At 37.7% G+C, this 15,688-nt stretch overlaps 1 protein-coding gene across 2 annotated transcripts in view; it reads right to left on the reverse strand.

Annotated features, from left to right (window-relative positions):
• Nucleotides 1-15,688, reverse strand: part of LOC124788185 (G protein-coupled receptor kinase 2) — a 163,911-nt gene that overhangs the window by 19,178 nt on the left and 129,045 nt on the right. Inside the window, exons 11-12 of one of the 2 annotated variants that reach the window (XR_007016066.1) lie at nucleotides 14,008-14,151; nucleotides 8,944-9,103 (exon numbers count right to left, since the gene is read on the reverse strand). Coding sequence is in view for 1 of the 2 variants with exons in the window: in XM_047255345.1 (XP_047111301.1) it covers nucleotides 8,944-9,081; nucleotides 14,008-14,151 (282 nt within the window). In the remaining variant the exon portion in view is untranslated. The remainder of the gene's footprint in view (nucleotides 1-8,943; nucleotides 9,104-14,007; nucleotides 14,152-15,688) is intronic. The other variant, XM_047255345.1, reaches the window with a different exon arrangement.

A 15,688-nucleotide genomic window follows, 5' to 3' on the forward strand; every position in this document is an offset into this window, starting at 1 on the left:
TCTGCTATATTAGCAGGTCCTTTGCCTCTCCATTTTCTGCGATCCATTGCTTCCTTCTTAAGGCTGCTGTATGTTGTACCGTCGATCATGTCATCCGGTATCTGGAATCTCTTCCTTCCTCGCTTCCTTTTCCCTTCTACATAACCTTTTAAAACTGTTTTTATCAGTCCGTCATTCTTTCTTAATATATGCCCAATCCAATTTCTTTTTCTTCTCTTTTCTTCTCTGTCTTTTCTCTCCCACTCCTCTCAGTACCTCTTCATTTTTTACTCTGTCCATCCAACTTATTCTTTCCATCTTCTGCCATGTCCAGATCTCAAAAGCCTCCAGCCTTTCTCTGTCTTTTTTCCACAGTCCATGTTTCAGCGCCATATAGAAGAACACTCCATACAAGACATTTTATGAGTCTCTTTCTGAGTTCTCTGTCCAGACCGCTGCAGAAGATTCTCCCTTTCTTATAAAATGCCTCTTTTGCCATTGCTATCCTTGTTTTAATTTCTGTGGTGCATTTCCAGTCAGTGTTTATCCTGCTTCCAAGATACTTAAAATTTTGCACCTGTTCTAGTGTTTCTCCATTCAGAATAATTTTTATTTCCTTATTTCCTCCTAGTGCCAACACTTTTGTTTTATTTGTGTTAATTTTCATTCAATATTTTTTTCCATTAGTTGCAATGGTGTCCACCAAATCCTGTAATTCTTTTTCCCCTGTGGCTAGAAGGACCATGTCATCAGCAAATCTCAAACACCCTACTCTTCTTCCTCCAATTTCTACTCCTTTGTCATCTAATGAGCATTGGTCAATCATATTTTCCAAGTAGAGGTTGAAAAGAGTAGGTGATAAACAGCATCCTTGTCTTACTCCTTTTCCTAGTCTGGCCCAGTTTGTACTTTCTCCTCTCACTTTAACTGAAACTTTTTGATTAAGATATAATGAGTTTATAAGTCTTCTGGTTTTCCAGTCCACTCTCTTTTCCCTCATTATAGTCGCCAGCTTGTCCCAAACCACATTGTCAAATGCCTTTTCTAGATTGATGAAGCACATATATAGGTCTCTTCCTTTTTCAATAAACCTTCCTCCCAAGATTCGTAGGAGCTCTATTGCATCTCTGGTGCCCGTATTCCGTCTAAATCCAAACTGCTCCTCGCCAAGATTCTCCTCCATTACTTTTTCAAGTCTTTTATTAATTATTCTTAACATCACTTTGGCTGCATGTGAAATGAGGCTGATTGTCCTGTGCTCGTTGCATTTCTTGGTTCCTTGTTTTTTCGGTAATGGAATCATTACTGTTGTCAGAAAGTCCTCACGCCAATCACCACTGTCATATATTTTATTACATAACCTCAATATTTCTCTTATTCCATCGTGGTTCAAGCATTTTAGTATTTCTCCCGGTATTGTGTCTGTACCTACCGCTTTGCCATTTTTCATTGCAGCTATGGCAGACTTTACTTCTTCCATTATGATGGTCGGTCCTTTCTCGTCATCACTTACACTGTTGTGTGATTCACGTTCCAGAGTTTCTGGTTTGCTATTTGTGTCATATAGCTCTTTTATATATTCTTCCCATCTCTGGAGGACATCATCACAATCTTTGTACACTACCCCTTCGTCTTTACTCAAAATTTCCATAGTAGCACTTCCTGCTCTGCTTTGTTCCCATGTCATAGTCTTCACTCTGTTGTATAGTAAGTTGTATCTTCCCTTACTGTCCAGTTCTTCAATTTCATCACTTTGCTCTTTTAGCCATTTTTTCCTAGCCTGCTCTGTTTCTCTTCGCAGTTCATTTATTTAACCTTCGGTATATCTTTCTTGCATCTTCAGTGTTCTTGTTTCTCCAATTTTCTTCTCTCCTCCATCTTGGAAATCATTTCTTGTGTGACCCATGGTTTTTTTACCTTTTCCCTTTTACATATCCTATATTTTGTTGTCCTGCTTTAATGATTCCTTCTTTCAGCATATTCCAGTACTCGTTGGCATTATCAGGTGCTTCTTTGTCTCGTAATGTGTTTAGAAAGTCCTGAGACAGCATTTCTGTAATTTGTTCTTTGTTGGATCTTATCTTCTCTAAATCCCACTTCTTCACCATGGTCGCCGACTTCAGTTTTTTCATTCTTACTTCTATTTCTGCCATAAGTAAGTTGTGGTCACTATTAATATCTGCACCTGGTAATGTGTGCACCTTCTTTATTCCATTCCTGTATCTTTCTTCTACCAGTATAAAATCGATTTGGTTTCTGTATTCATCCCCCGGTGATTTCCAAGTGTAGAGCCTCCTCCTGTGGTTCTTGAACCATGTGTTTGCCACCATCAGCTGCCTTTCCCTGCAGAAGTCAATTAACCATTCACTTCTGTCATTTCTCCTTCCAAGACCATGACTGCCTACTATGTTTCCCTCTTTCCCTTCTCCCACAATGGCGCTCCAGTCTCCCATTACTATTTTGCAGCATTTTTAATTTTCGTCCATTATTCTCTCTATTACATGGTACGTTTCCTCTACAATTTGGTCATCATGTTCTGAAGTTGGCATAAACACCTGGACAATCAGTAAATCATCTTGTGCTCCTTTCAGCCTTACACCTATAACCCGGTCATTTACATAGTCTATTCCACACATTTAGCCAATTCCTTTGTCGTAATCATTCCTACTCCATTAATTCCTTTTACTTCTCCTCCTGTGTAGTAGAATACATATTCATCTGACTGCAACTCTCCATGTCCATTCCATCTTACCTCAGCAACTCCTACTCTGTTGTATAGTAAGTCGTATCTTCCCTTCCTGTCCAGTTCTTCAACTTCATCACATTTCATCACATACTGTACTACACGACTATAATTATTATTTTTTCTTTGGTGTTGTAGAAGTAGTTATTGGTGCACTGCATTAGAATTTCTTTTTGAGGACGTTAGCAACATCACTTTGGTGAGGGGAAATCAGGCAATGGACCTGACTAAGAACATAAATAACGATGTGCTAACATCAATGTTATGCTAAACGGTAGTTATGCGCCTTTGTAGCAGTGAAATTGGTATCATTTTGGTAAAATAATGTAATTCTTTTAATGAGTAACTCAGTTATAATGGAATGCTAATAAAAACAATACACTTGTAAGTTAGTTACATAGACTGCTCGATAAGGTCGTGTAAATGAGTACTTAGAAGACAGACATGAAGTTGAAGAATGCTCCAAATATGTTTATTGTTAAAGTGGGTGTACGGTCACACATGTGATTTTCAAACAATATGCTGGACCCTAAGGCACTATGAGATCAAAAGTATCCAGACACCCCCAAAAACATATGTTTTTTATGTTAGATACATTGTGCTGCCACCTACTGCCAGGTGCCTCAGCAGTCATTAGACATCGTGAGAGAGCAGAACTCATGGACTTCGAATGTGGTCAGGTGATTGGGAGTCACTTGTGTCATACATATGTACAAAAGATTTCCACACTCCTAAACATTCCTAGGTCCACTGTTTCCTATGTGATAGTGAAGTGGAAACGTGAAGTTACATCTACGGCACAGAAGCATACAGGCCGACCTTGTCTGCTGACTGACAGAGACTGCCGACAGTTGAAGACGGTTGTACATGTAATAGGCAGACATCTATCCAGACCATCACACAGGAATTCCAAACTGCACCAGAATCCACTGCAAGCACTATGTCAGTTAGGTGAGAAAACTTGGATTTCATGGTTGAACAGCTGCTCATAAGCCACACATCACGTCGGTAAATGACAAACAATGCCTCACTTGGTGTAAGGAGCATAAACAGTGCACGATTGAACAGTGGAAAAACATTGTGTGGAGTGACAAACCACAGTAGACAATGTGGCGATCTGTTAGTATGGTGTCGGTATGGCGAATGACCAGTGAACATCATCTGCCGGCGTGTGTGGTGCCAACAGTAAAATTCGGAGTTGGTGGTGTTATGGTGTGGTCATGTTCTTCATGGAGGGGGCTTGCACCCTTTGTTGTTTTGTGTGGCACTATCAGAGCACAGGCTTACATTGATTTTTTAAGCATCTTCTTGCTTCCCCTGTTGAAAAGAAATTTGGCGATGGCGATTGCATCTTTCAACAAGATCGAGCACCTGTTCATAATGTACGGCCTGTGGTGGAGTGGTTACATGACAATAATATCCCTGTAAGGGACTGGCCTGCTCATAATCCTGACCTGAATCCTATAGAACACCTTTGGGATGTTTTAGAATGCTGACTTTGTGCCAGGCCTCATCAACCAAAATCGATACCTCTCCTCAGTGCAGCATTCCATGAAGAATGGGCTGCCATACCCCAAGAAACCTTCCAGCACTTGAATGAACGCATGCCTGTGAGAGTGGAATGTGTTATCAAGACAAAGAATGGGCCAACACCATACTGAATTCCAGCATTACCGATGGAGGGCGCCACGAAGTCTTAAGCCATTTTCAGCCAGGTGTCCGGATACTTTTGATCACATAGTGTATATGTCGTATAGTAGGAAACAGGGTGAAAGGTGTCTGAGAAAAGAAGTGAAAGTGATAGTTTATGCAGATGCAGGATACCAAAACTAAAATGAAACAAAATGTTCATAAACAACTATTTAAGTGGGTAACAGAGACTGAAAACATGTAAAATATAAAATACTTAAAAGTTTACCTGGATAAGTAGATAATGTAGAACAAAAATTTGCAAAATTCTTAACACTGTACCTGATTACTCACAAGCTGAGAAAATACAATTTTGTTCAAAAAGAACGCAGTCTTAGGCTGTAAAATAAAAAGAATGGCATTGCAGAACAGTTGTGACAACATTCTGTGGTATCCAGCAATTTACTAAATCCATAGTTTGTCATACTGATCCATATGTCATGGGTTATTTTTGGGGGAGGACAGGCAACTAATACTGTGCAGCATTAAAATTTAACAAAGATATTGCCTAAAAGACATAATACAAGCAAACTAAAACTAAGAAGCTATGTGAATAATGCACCTAATATTCAAATATGAGACATCTTTTTTAAATTCATAACTAAATTAAAACATTGATCTAAAACAAAGAGTGCATGCATTTTTCAGCAGAGGGTCTCCGAGGTGTGTTTCTGCTTGTGTACATGACGAGCTGCAGGTGACTGGGCCACCTGTGTATGTTGCCAAAATCCCTTAAATACACACAACTCCTTAAGTCACATTGGGGATTGAGTGTTTTATCTGTTTCTTTCAGGTGATGTCCATAGACTTAAAGTTCTTCCAATATGTTAAAAAAATTGACTTTCAGATGCGACATCTAAAATTTCAATACGTTTGTTCGTTGGTCCTACTGAGTGTTTAGTTTCAGTTATGTGATCTCTAAATGCTGTCTTACTATTTCATAGTGCAGTGTGGTCTGCAATCTAGATCTCAAAAGTTCTATTAATCAGAGATATATATATACTGTTTATGACATCCATTATGTTTAATCTTATACAGACCTGATGCATTAAATTTCCAAATTTTATATGTGGAAGAACTTGAAATCTCTGGATTTGACCTGAAAGTACTCAATCTCCAATGCGACTTCAGCAATTTTGATGATGTTCTCAGCACCAACTCCATGTTTCCTAGAGCGCCACTCAGCAGAAGACGACCTTAGCAGCTGACCACACTTTCAGGCAGAATGACAGTCCACATTTCAGACACCCTCTGCTGAAAACTGTGTGCACTCAAATGTTTCAGATCAAAGTTTTAATTTAACTCTCAATTTTAAAAAGATGTCTCGTGTTTGAATATTAGGTGTACTATTCACATAGCTTTTTACTTTTAAATTAATTGTGTTACTTTTAAACAATGTATTTCTTACCCTGTTCCTCCCCCCCCCCCCCCCCCCCCCCCCTCTCCCACCAACCTCCTATGCATCGTCCATGACATATTGTTCTATAAGACTATCCGTGGAATTTGTAAACTGCTGGATACCACTGCATATGGTCCCAGGTGTAGTATAGTGCTGTTAGTTAGTTTTTTAAGAAATACGAGTTTTAACAACTCATAGTCAGTTAGGTACATGTTTCTAGAATTTTAAGTATTTTCACGCTATATTATCTAACTACCGTATTTGCTCAAATCTCAGCCGCACTTTTTTTTTCGGTTTTTGTGATCCAAAAAACCGCCTGTGGCTTAGAATCGAGTGCAAAGTAAGCGGAAGTTCTGAAAAATTTGGTAGGTGCTGCCACAACTAACTTCTGCCGTCGAATATATGTAGCGCTACACAGGCATGCTTTGCAGGCACAAAGATAAAAAACTGGTGGCAAAACCTCTACGTCAGTAAACAAATTTTAAAAAAAGGTGGAAGACGAGCTTTTTTCGCCGCCCTGAGTTTCAACCACTGCATTTTCATACATTATCCAACGAAGTAAATACAAATTCCATATTGTTCATCTTCGAATGTAGCAGCATTTCAATGTACTACGAAAATCCGACTGGCAAGACTGTTTGGGATGTTTGTCAATATGGCCAACTCTACGATCTGAATTTTTTCCTACATGTGAGAAGAGATGGTTGCTAATAGGAACTTTTATGATTTGTGAATCACATGCAGTATTCTCTTCACCATAAGAATAATTCAAATATAAACATTTTGCCATGTATGTGTTTCGTGTTTGCTGCTATCTCATTTAAATCCTGTCTGCCTAATAAACTACGAAACTAGAGTGACACAACAGCAAACGCGGAAGAATATACATATCATGTCATGTTTATGTTAGTATTATTCGTGTGCCTAATAGCGATACAGTCAGAAATGAAGCACGGCAATTGACTAGATTTTTAAATCTAAGATGGCTCTGTGCAGAATTTAATGTACTAAAAGAGGCGTATGCAAAGATTTTCAAACGGAGAAAAATTTTCGCTAAACTCTCGTTCAGAACATCATCTATCATACGCAGTCTATTATTTGGTTCTTGTTGATCATTATCAAAGAAAGCAGCAGTGTAAGTAATAACAAATAGCAGTCTCTTGCCATTGTTTCGCTAAGGAGATGATTCCTCTCTCTCTCTCTCTCTCTCTCTCTCTCTCTCTCTCTCTCTCTCTCTCTCTCCCCCCCCCACCCTTTTTTTAAAATTGTAAGCGGTGGTAGCGCGCACAAAAGCAAGCCATGCCGCGAGCGGCGACAGGCCGTAAACACTCATTATCAGACTGCGACAAACAATGCATGACACATTACAGTAATGCATTTTCAGTTTAGAGTGACTTAAACACCTATAACAAAGAGAATGGCACTTATCAGATCAAAGAAAAATAAGTAATGAATTCAAACTAGTCGAAGCACATGAAAAAGGAAGGGTACCCGTATAAATACGGACGGAGTGCCTGACTCATAGCAATGGCTACCTAGTAAAGCTTAACTTCTAAGCTTACGACTCGAGCCAAACTACTGTAGCTGTATCGTCATTCATTCGATCTAAATTGTGTCTCATATTACAATGTACCAACTTTGTTTCGATTTGGAGGTGTGGCCTAAAACTTTTCTCTCCCCTTGAATTTCGAGTCTCAAATTTCAGGTGCGGCTTAGATTCTGGAAATTTTTTTTTCCTCGATTTCGAGTCTCATTTATCGGGTGCGGCTTAGATTCGAGTAAATACGGTATTCAGGTACAATTTTAAGTATTTTAAATTTTAAATATTTTCCACAGTATCCATTTAACAGTTATTTATTAATGTTTCATTTTATTTTAGTTTTAGATCTGAAGATGATCGGGTCAAAACAGAGATCGGAGGCTTTTGTGCCAGTCTTCGTGCTGGATAGCTATTGCCCAGTTATTTGCATAGAAAAACTTTCTGGACTGTGCTGGAGGAATATCAAATATATATAAATTAAAGAACAGTGGAGCAAGAATGTATCCCTGTGGTAAGATATTATTTAATATTTTTGCATGAACAGTGCCTTTTCCTGTAGTTAAAGTAAATATCTTTCCAATTACCATGTTGCCAGTTACTTCTGTAGTCCATCTGCATAGAACAAGTTGCAGTAATATATAAAGCAGCTCATGCCTCCAAACTGTGTCAAACTGATGTTTACTGTTTCATTTGGTATCCTGCAGCAATAAGTGTTGTTCATGGTAAGACCTTATCAGCACAGCTCCATCCTGGAAGGCCCTACTGAAAGATCACTGGACTAATCCAATCATGAAAGATTCTCTGAAGGAACTTACAAATAGTGCTCAATAGCCTGATTGGTTGATAGTTCTTTGGCTGGCCTGATGCCCTGTGGGGTTTGAGTTTTGCTATGATTTTGATCGCTTCATTTTTTGTGGGACTGCATCAGAATAATGCAAATAAAAAATCCACCAGCCATCTTTTTGCACATTTCCCACTATGCAGAAGAAATATGAAATGGATTCCATCACTTCTCAGTACCTTCCCAGAGAAAAATTATTAGGTAAATAGTGATTTTTAACAGTTTTGTACAAGAGGAAAATTAATTCCTTTTTATGTGTAGCATCTGAAAATGAATCCCAATACTACAAAGCAAATCATAAGAACCTCTTCATCTTTAATGAAATGTGAAAAACCTGTACGGTTTTAATGGGTAATAATGTATCTCTAAGTGAAACTCAAGTTTCCTTCAAATAAAAATACTACTGTATTATGCAAGTAATATTACTGCTGTTACTGCTACTTTTATGACCATCTTTTGAATACATAACACTTGTAATTGTTCCAAAATTGAAGTACAAAGCCCAGTACATATTTTTAGAAGCTAAATCATCTTGTGATGTAAGATCTCTTGAAACAGTCAGATAAGGACAACATCTTTCAATGCTCACTGTAATACAGTACCCTTCTATCAAATTTTCAACAACTATAAAAACTGAGGCTAAAAACAGTCAACAACTCAATAGCATTTGCAGTAAGGGTTTAAAAATTTTCCATATTTGCATATGACAGACATTTATGAGACTGAATCAGAGAAAATAATTTATTTGTTACCTCATTCTGCCATGGTATTGACACAGAACCAGTGTTGAACTTGCTATAAAACGTGTCATCCGAGGCATCTAAATTGACGCCTTTCACGGTTGAGAACTGCTCAATATCCAGGACATCCTTGGCGTATACGGCGTGTGGCTGCAGGACAAACAGCGTTGGGCTGCAGCGTGAGTTAACAGGTAATGACAACTCTGATTTCACAACAATCATTACTAGCAAACTCTTGGAACATAGATGGTTTTATGATGAAAACAGTCACTATTAGTGTAACTCTTCATTTAATTACACTGAAAAATGGGGCTCAGTCAATATATCAAATTTTAGATGACACAGAAATGAGAAATACTTTATACTTAAATCTGGAAACTAGTAAAATGCTACTTAAAATATGGACCCCATTTGTATAGCCTCCTCCATTACTTTGATGACAGTCATTAAGTTTTCAACAGAATTATGTACCTTATTGTGGCTCATAACATAACTTGTGAAGACGAAAAACCTACTTGGTCATTAATAAACAGAGAAACAAATGTGTCAATACACCGTAAGTCCTATTATTAAATGCACACAACACAACCATGCTAAATATCTATGGTAGAAAAATTTCATTAGTTCATATGATATTACATCATAACATAACTGGTCATGACAACAGTATGGAAATATGCAATATACAATGTCATCTGTACGAAAATACACAAAATTATTTTGGTGGTTGCTGACAGTACAGTAGTCAGAGTGCTAATTAGTGTCTGCACTACATAACAACTTTTGGTTTGGAATATATGTCATCCACATTTAGTTATGAAAGAGTGTAAAGTAGTGAGACGATCTACTCTTCAAGGTATGTACATTTGCATTAGTACTCATGTACCAGCAACATCAACCAGTTATATTGGTGCCATCTAATAATAAAATATGTAAAATGTTATACATGTATAATTTTGCATGATTTATGTTTAGTCACAGCTCTTATTTACAAGAACTGCTCAAAAAGTGTAAAGAAACCAATACAGATTCCTGCATTTCAAAAACTTATCTCCACTCACTTGAATGGTGAAGGCCCCATGACTTGAATAATTATAAATGTTGTTTTGAAATGTTTTCTAAGCACATACACGTGGTTACCTGTTTCCTTATCAACACATATATTTTAAATCCTGATATTTCTTCCAAATACTCTAACTTTCCTTAAGATTGGTTATGGAAACAAAAGTAATGACCATGGAGGGTTTATTATTTTTACGAAAAGAACATGGCATTACATCTAGATTTTACAGTGATGCCAGCAATGTCTGGATTCTGCACTGCCTGAGAAATGTTTTGTGTTTAGGATGTCCTGTGAAGAAACAAAATCCAATGAGGACAGGCCCTTGGCCACTTCTCCTGGAGCATTTTCTAAATCTTGAAGGAATAGCCAGCACACCAATTTATGGTTTCAAGTGATTATTGATTAGAAAGATACAAGTAAAAACAGACACAAAACTAACAAGAAACAAACTCATTAGGCAGGAAATTCATAAATATATAGATTTACAAGAGTTTATTTAAAAATAGGGCCATTCTGTGGATTACATTTAGAAACAATTAGTTAACAAAGAAAATAATGCAAAGAGCAAAAGGTGCCATAGGTATGAAGAAAGAAAAAAGAAAAGAAAATTTCAAGTGGAATGTGGCAACTACTAAATAAAAAGTGAGCATTTCAAGCAAATTGGTGATAGTAGCAGCAGCAGCAATGATAGCAACTGTAACCCAGACAGCTGTCAACAATAAGAAGTGACTTTGCTAATGTAATAATGGAAATAATGCAAGAGAAGCAGATGGGACAGTTGTCAAAACAGAATAATCAACTACATAGATAACAGATCAAGGATCACTTAATGGTAGGATGGATGCATTGGAAAAGGGAAGTGGAAACAGATTTAGTCAATTAAGAGCACTTGACTATCATTTTGAAGGGATTTAGAGTAGTGAGATGTCACTAAGTGAGTGGCTATATATGAGTGGAAAAGACTCAGGAGGATAACTTACTTTACAGGCAGTGCAGAATCCAGACATCGCTGGCATCACCGTAAAATCTAGATGTAATGCCATGTCCTTTTCCTAAAAATATATAAACCTTCTATGGTCATTACTTTTGTAGCCATAACCAATCTTAAGAAAAGTTAGAGTATTAGGAAGAAAGATCAGGATTTAAAATATATCTGTCAATGAGGAAACAGGTAACCAAGTGTATTTGCTTAGATAGGATAACTATAAGAAAAAGTTACGTAGATGATAAAAATGCCTAGAAAGGTAAACCAAATGCAGGAAGAACTAGAATCACTCATTAGAGACTACTCAAAGTAAAGGAGGAATAGGTCCCTTACTGGGCAGTGGCAATATTGCCCAAAAGGCAATTTCATGGCAACAAACTGTTAAACCTGTTGAACAAAAAATAAAGTTGAGTCTAGATCAATTCAAATTAAAAGGTTTGAATAAAGTATTTCAAGGTTGTGAGCAAGACAAGGTTCCCCCTACAAGAGAAGTTGAATGTTGAAACTATACTTTTTTTTTAAGTCTGAAAAGAATTAAAAGGTTGTCCTAGTGAAAAACAGGAACAAATATATGTGGTTGGAAGAACTAATACATCACCTACAATCCCCTGTAAATATAGTAGGAAAGTCCGGGTAGCACATTAGTAATTTAGGAGTAAAGGAGACCACTCACCAAATACCAGAAGTGTTGAGTATCGACAGGCATTCGCAAAAGGGAAAGAAAAAGTGCTAGCTTTCAGAATTATTTGGTTAGTGGTCTCCTTTACTCCTAAATCACCTACAATGCCATTATTTTTAAAAAAATTGGGGAGACCTATTTGTCTTTTGTTAGATAGTGGTTCAACATTTGGGGGGGGGGGGGGGGGGGGCAGTGAGTTCGAAGAATTTTAAGAATGAGAAGACGTATAAATGGTATTGATTCCAAGATATCATCCACAACCTCACCTCTCTAAAAGAATGATGAGAGAATTGAGTCAACTCTTCAGAACTTATGACAGGTACAAATGTACCAATTGGACAGAGTTTGTGCCAGATATTGAGGTTATTTCAAATGAAGTACCACATTCATTCATCAAGTTCTCATCCTTAGAAATAGCAGGTGGAAAATCTGAAAGTGATCCTCCACAGAATGAGTGAGGTGAGGAGCAACTTCCAGAAAATAATGAAGAATCAATTGATTTTGAAATAGGAGTTCAAAGGAAAAAGAGTGGCAATTCCTTACAATGCAAGGAAAGAGACTAAGTATTACTAAAAAGTCGTGACATTTTGACCCCTACTGCTATAGCTATAACTACATCTTCATCCTGTATTCTACAATCTTGTGGTTACTAGAATGCCTCATCCTTAAGTACTATCACAAACAGACCAGGGAAAGTAAAGATTCCTTATAGCATCTAAGTATTTAAAGAAATCTACAGATTAAATGAGGTTTTTTGGTAAAGTGATGCTTAAAATATGTGCACTGAATTAATTAATGGGCATTGGGAATGAAAGGTTTAGTATGAAGTGTGCACAGATAAATCTGGGAGAAAAGAAATTCATGGGAGCCTGACTAAAAGAAGGATCGATCAATTGGAGACAATCTGAGGCATTATGGCATTGTCAGTTGGTTATGGAGAGAAGTGTAGAGGGTAAAGATTGTAGATGGAGAGGCTTGATTAGTAGGTTGAAATGACTGTAAGTTGCAGCAGTTATGCAGAGATAAAGAGGCTTGGAAAGGACAGATTAGTATGGAGAGTTGGATCAAACAAGTCTTGATCAAAGAAACCACCACTAATGTTTGAACACCACATTCAAAAATTAATAATACTGAAATAAGCACACCTGTGTTGAAAAAAACTAGGAGAACTCTTAGCAAAGTTGGTACCTGGCTCTGACTGAATTACCGCAACAGTTTACTTTGAAAATGCATGCAATTAACTAAACAATATCTATAGGATCCCTCTACTGTAGAATCCTGGAGAAAATTCTAAGTTTATATCTGGAAGAATCAGTACCTGTTTATGAAAAAATGACTAATGTGAAATACTGCTCACTTTTTTTCCACATATTATATCTTCTAAAGACTATGTGCAAGTGAAAAACTAGACTCTCTTTTTCTATTTTTAAGACATTTGAGACTGTACCACATCAACTGGTAATGAAGACATAATCATGCATTAACTGGACAGTGAACATTAAACATGAGCAAAAATAACATTGGATGGACACCAAGTGAGCCTAACATGACTGCTAATATTCACAGTACACGTAAAATGATGTCCAAGACAGGATCATCAGCAGCACTGTCAGATTCTTTGCTAATAAATAATGTTTCTGGAGCAATATTTCTTGCGTACTATTTCCATTTGGTGCACTGAATGGCAGCTCTTTGTCTAAAATAAACAACCAACAGTATACAATTACAATATTAGTGGTAACCTTTTGGGATCTGTTACACTGTTTAAACGTTTTGGCTTAATATTACCAAGCAATATGAAATGGGATGAACACAGTAGTAGTAGTAGTAGTAGTAGTAGTAGTACAGTATTGCCATTGTACCACAATGTCAAATGATAATCAAGATATAGTCATACATTATGCTGGATGGTAAAGAGAAGTGAAAGAGACAGTAAATGTCCAACAGAAATGAGGTAATATTGGAAAGACTTAGATTAGTTAGGGGAGGTGGGGTTCACAATTTCAGTGCGTTTACAAAGAAGAAACCACATTCAAGAGTACTTATCCAGTGCTTGGCACCACAGTCACATAGGCCTGACAGCAGACATTGAATGAACTCAGAGATGCACTACTAATAATGTATGTAAAAGATCAGCAGAACTCATATAAAAGTGTAACACATATGCTCATAGAACTTAAATGGGAACTGTCAAAAGAAAGTCAATGTTATACTCGAAAAACTCATTAAACCTATGCAATATGAGGTCCCAATACATTAAAAATCTATTTTCGTATCAACATGTGCTACAATTCAAACAAAACTTAAAAGACACTTCTTACAAGATATTAATATTATTATATAACTTACATCTGGAACAAATGGAGGCTCATATACTCCTGCTTCAAGTCGCTTCCAATTCAAACACCTGAAGAACTCATGCTGTTTAACTTCCAATGCTCCCATCCTCCCATTGTGACATCCTAAACGTGCTTTTGGTGACTTCTTCAAAAGCTGCATCACAACATACACTGAATGTAAGTACCATATGTACTCTGTGCATTAAGTTTTGTAACAGACATGTTAGACCCTATTGCAGTAGGTAATACTTATAACAGGGAATACAAGTTCTTTTGTCATGTTACAAAGTAACATTTTCTTACAAATGTTACTAACACTGTTGCAGTAATTGCTAATATAGATTGTTAATAAATAGATAAAACCTGGATTGAAGCCCACACAAGTATAATCATTTATAAGTTACTTTAAAAAACACACAGATTAAAATATACTGAAGAGCCAAAGAAACTGGCACACTTGCCTAATATCGTGTAGGGCCCCCGCGAGAATGCAGAAGTTCCACAACACGATGTGGCATGGAATTGACTGATGTCTGAAGTAGTGCTGGAGGGAATTGACACTATGAATCCTGCAGGGCTGTCCATAAATCTGTACGAGTGTGAGAGTGTGGAGATATCTTCTGAACAGCACATTGCACGGCATTCCAGATATGCTCAACGATGTTCATGCCTGGGGAGTTTGGTGGCCAGTGGAAGTGTTTAAACTCAGAAGAGTGTTCCTGGAGCCACTCTGTAGCAATTCTAGACGTGCAGGGTGTCACACTGTCCTGCTGGAAAAGCCCAAGTCCTTCGGAATGCACAATGGACATGAATAGACGTAGGTGATCAGACACGATGCATACATAAGTGAGACGTATCTAAGGTCTGTGCATGACCCACACCATTACAGAGCCTCCACCAGCTTGAACAGTCCCCTGACGATAAGCAGAGTACATGGATTCATGAGGTTATCTCCATACCAACACACATCCATCCACTTGATACAATTGGAAACAAGGCTCGTCTGACAGGCAACATGTTTCCAGTCATAATCAGTCCAATGCCGGTGTTGATGGGCCCAGGCGAGATGTAAAGCTTTTTGTCATGTAGTCATCAAGGGTATACAATTGGGCCTATGGCCCCAAAAGCCAATATCGATTATGTTTCGTTGAATAGTTCACACGCTGACACTTGTTGATGTCCCAGCACTCCAATATCGATTATGTTTCGTTGAATAGTTCACACGCTGACACTTGTTGATGTCCCAGCACTGAAATCTGCAGCTATTTGCGAAAGGGTTGCACTTCTGTCACGTTGAACGATTCTCTTCAGTCGTCATTGGTCCCGTTCTTGCAGGAGCTTTTTCTGGCCACAGTGATGTCAGAGACTTGATGTTTTACTGGATTCCTGATATTCATAGTACACTTGTGAAATGGTCATACGGGAAAATCTCCACTTCATCACTACCTCGGAGATGCTGTGTCCCATGGCTCACGCTTCCACTATAGCACCACGTTCAAACTCACTCAAATTTTAACAACTGCATCAGACACTTGTCTTATGTAAGAGTTACCAACTGCAGTGCCATACTCTGACTGTTCACATATATATGTGAATATGCTTGCTATACACATTTCTTTGGCACTTCTGCGTATTGTAATGCTTTCTGTTTTTTGGAAAGAAAGCACCTGTAGGTAGAATGATGATAAACA

Source organism: Schistocerca piceifrons, chromosome 3, assembly GCF_021461385.2.
Source record: "Schistocerca piceifrons isolate TAMUIC-IGC-003096 chromosome 3, iqSchPice1.1, whole genome shotgun sequence".
NCBI lineage: Eukaryota > Metazoa > Arthropoda > Insecta > Orthoptera > Acrididae > Schistocerca > Schistocerca piceifrons.